The following is a 3,437-nucleotide window of genomic DNA, read 5'->3' on the forward strand; positions in this document are numbered from 1 at the left end:
ATATATATATAGAGAGAGAGAGAGAGAGAGAGAGAGAGAGAGAGAGAGAGAGGGAAACATAGATGTGAGAGAGGCACACTCGCCCTGACTGGGGCTGGGGATCAAACCTGCAATCCAGGTATGTGCCCTTCACTGGAAATGAACCTGAGACTCTGGTACACAGGCTGATGCTCTAACCACTTTGCGCACCGGCCAGGGTGGGACTATCACATCTTAATGGGTTCTCCTTTCTGCCTCCCTTCTATCCAACTTGGCTCTGCCATCCTATCAGCTTTCTCAATCTCGAGTTAGAGCCCAGACGCCCCAGAATGGCCCACCAGACCCTTTTCAAGCCCACCTCAGTCTGTCTTCCTATTCTCAGATTCCACCAGACACTCCAGCTCCCAGCCTCACCTAATCACTCACCCTATTCTGAAAATATCAATTTCTTGCACACTTCCTTCATTACACCATCTCTTAAAGCCCCCTATTTTTCACCTCTAAGCATAACTAGTAGTAATTTCTAAAATATATTGAATACTTATGTGCCAGGTACTTTTCTAAGTGGCTCACATGTATGACCTCCCTTAATCCTCAGAAAACCCTATGATGTAGGGACTAAGATCCCCATTTTACAGATAAGGAAAGTGAAGTACAGAGAAGCTAAGAAATCTGACAAGGTTACACAGCTAGCCAACACTGGGCGGAGTGAGGATTGGGTTCAGCCAGTCTGACCCAGTGTTGGCACTCTACTTCCTCCCCCACCTCCACTCACAGCTTCTCTTCTCGGTAGGTGGCCTCTGAATGAATGCGGTACTTAGCTGATAGGGTGATCTCCAGTTGCACAGCTTCCTAAATAGTCTCCAGTGTATTCCCTTGCCCCTCTGGATGTTCCCCTCCTGAACTTAAATGAGCTACTACTTATTGACTCCTCGTGCCTGCAAGGACATTTTGAATTCTAATCTTATGTTCTTATCACTTCCAGTTCTTTGTCCTTTTGGTAGTCGGTTCCTCAAAGGTTTCTCTTCCTCTGATTTTTTTTTTAAGTTTGTAACAAACACCTACTTTGTTCTTTTTCATTTTAATTTAATTAGACACCAGGGAGCTCATTGGAGAGCCTGCATTTCTTGGGCTTGGGAACAGTGAATTGAAAGGGAGAGGGACAGCGTGGCCCTCTGAAAGAATACTGGGACTGGGGCCAGGAAATCTGGGCTCTAGGCCTGACTCTGCTATACTGACTCAGGCAAGTGACCTCACTGCCTCAGTTTCCCCATGTCTTAAAATGGTTAAATCCACAGGCTTTTGGGTCAATCTTGGATTTTGCTACTTACTGGCTATGTGATCTCTTGACCAAATTGCTTAACTACTTTGAATTTCAATGTCCCCTTCTATAAAAACTGGAATATCACACTATCTGTGGTTGTGAGAAGTACATCAAACATGTGAACAGCTTAGCCCAGTGCCTGAGACATAGCAGGCACTAATAAAATGTCAGCATCATCCTCATCTTTATGTGATGTTTGAGAACTAAGTAAGATGATGGAAAAGCTTTAGCGGTCTTAGGAGGAAAGGCTTTAAATCAGGGTGGGGAACGGCCAGCCCGCGGGCTATATAAGGTCTGCAAAATCATTTGGTCTGGCCCTGCCAAGGCAGTAGGGGTGAGTTAATGAAATGTTTGACCAAATATAGCAGGCTAATTTTTAAGTTGATAATTTTGTATGGCCCGTGAATGATGTTACAAATATCCAAATGGGCCTTGGCAGAGAAAAGGTTCCCCACCCCTGCTTTAAGTAAAAGCCAAATGTATTATTCTCAGGACTACCTCTTTTTTTTTCTTGCAATTGCACTGCAGTTCCTCACTCACTTTGATCAGAGGTCTTTACCCAAAGGCTTATAAGTTCCTTTAATACTTTTTTGCTTTTTTGTTTCTCTTTTGTTCCTTGCCAGGGCCCCTGCTTGTCTACGCTAAACTGGCTTTGAGGCACAGCTTGCATCTAAGTTAGCTGTCCAAACTGCAGACCTTGGGAGTGCTCCCCCACTGGCCCGGCCCCCACACCTCAGAGGTTTGCACATTAAATCTAACAATTTAGCTGAAACACCCCCTTGGTTTCTGCCCTAGCAGCCCGAGGGGTGTGCCTGCACTCCCTGCCTTCACTGAGAGGCCTGAAGGTGCGACAATGCCACTGCCCCATTCTGGGGAGCCCAAGGCCGTCCTCCACAGAAAGCCCTGTTCTCTAATGTCAGCCTCACCCACCACCCACCTGTCTGCACGCAAGTTTCCTCCCCGTTTCTGCAGGCTGGTTTTGCCTTCTGCTGAGCTCTCTTTCTGCGTCCTTACCCTTTCCCTCCGGCCTACATGAAGTGAGACTTTCTGGGGTCTGACATTCCAAGCCCCCCACTGGGCGTTTCTCATCTTTGTTTATCTCTTCTCTGCAGTGTCCCCACCCCTACTTGGATGTTTGTTAGCTTGTTTATTAGACTTTCTTTTCCTGCCTGTTTCTCACCCATTTTTTTCAGTGTGGGTGTATCAGCCTTGCTGGGAGCTGGCAGCCTCCCTCCTAGCTCTGACCCTGGCCTGGCCTCCTGGCTTCTACCCAGCTTGAGCCCAGTCTTTGTTGCTGCTTCGGTCCAGAGTTCCCTGGGGGCAAGGCTGAGAAGAGGAAAAATGATGCTTGATTCCACCGCAGGCAGGAAGAGGCTGGGGGACCTCGCGCCTGGCCTCCCACCGTTTGAAGCAATGTGTTTGAAAAACAGCTCAGCACAGAGCCCTCTCTCTGCTGTCCCTTTTTTTGCCCACTGGCTTGAGCCCAAACTTGTGGGAGGACCTAGACCCCCACCCAGGCCAGCCCCAGGTTGCTGGCCCTACCTTGTGCAAAGAGGTCCGCTCCACCAGCTGGAAGGGGGCAGGGTCAATTTTGCAGTCGCTGAAGTTGACAGGTTCATCTAGTTGCTGCTCCTCCCACTCCAGAATCTGAGGGTATGAGACTAGGAGGGTTAGGGAGAAGGGGCCATCAGCGGCCCTCACCGCCCTGAAAGCTGGCCTGCCCCTTTTCCTACCCCATGGTCCCTCCCATGGGGACAGAAGCCAAGATGATGACTGAACACATCCCGGAAGAAACAGAGTCCAGAGTCCAGTCACACCTTACCTCCTCAGGGGTCATTTCACTTTCCAGGTCTGAGTCGCTCTAGGAGAGAGGGAGGGAGGCTGGCAGTGGGGCTGGGGAAAGGGGGCATGTCCCCCCACTGGGGGAGGTTTATCACCTAGACCCTGGCCTGCCCTGTCTAGTGCTCCTGAGCTGCAGAAAGAAGTGAGCACTTACTGCCAGGGAAATTCGGACCCGCTTCAGCTTGCGCTTGTCACATGATTCCGACTTCTCCAACTTTGTTAGAGCCGAAGGGGAGAGAAGAGGAATTGATGTTATAGGGAGGAGGGAGGTGAGAAGCGTGGTGGGGGTGGG

At 49.5% G+C, this 3,437-nt stretch overlaps 1 protein-coding gene across 5 annotated transcripts in view; it reads right to left on the reverse strand.

The window, feature by feature from the left end:
- The window catches only part of CLCN2 (chloride channel, voltage-sensitive 2), a 15,407-nt gene that overhangs the window by 5,147 nt on the left and 6,823 nt on the right, over window positions 1–3,437 (reverse strand). For 2 of the 5 annotated variants that reach the window (XM_005872140.2, XM_014544509.1), the window contains exons 19-21: window positions 3,300–3,359; window positions 3,126–3,164; window positions 2,846–2,950 (exon numbers count right to left, since the gene is read on the reverse strand). In XM_005872140.2, the coding sequence (XP_005872202.1) occupies window positions 2,846–2,950; window positions 3,126–3,164; window positions 3,300–3,359 (204 nt within the window). Of the gene's footprint in view, window positions 1–2,845; window positions 2,965–3,125; window positions 3,165–3,278; window positions 3,360–3,437 lie in introns of those variants that run through there. The other 3 variants (XR_001363273.1, XR_001363274.1, XM_014544510.1) reach the window with 3 other exon arrangements.

This window comes from Myotis brandtii, unplaced genomic scaffold, assembly GCF_000412655.1.
Source record: "Myotis brandtii unplaced genomic scaffold, ASM41265v1 scaffold368, whole genome shotgun sequence".
Taxonomy (NCBI): Eukaryota; Metazoa; Chordata; class Mammalia; order Chiroptera; family Vespertilionidae; genus Myotis; species Myotis brandtii.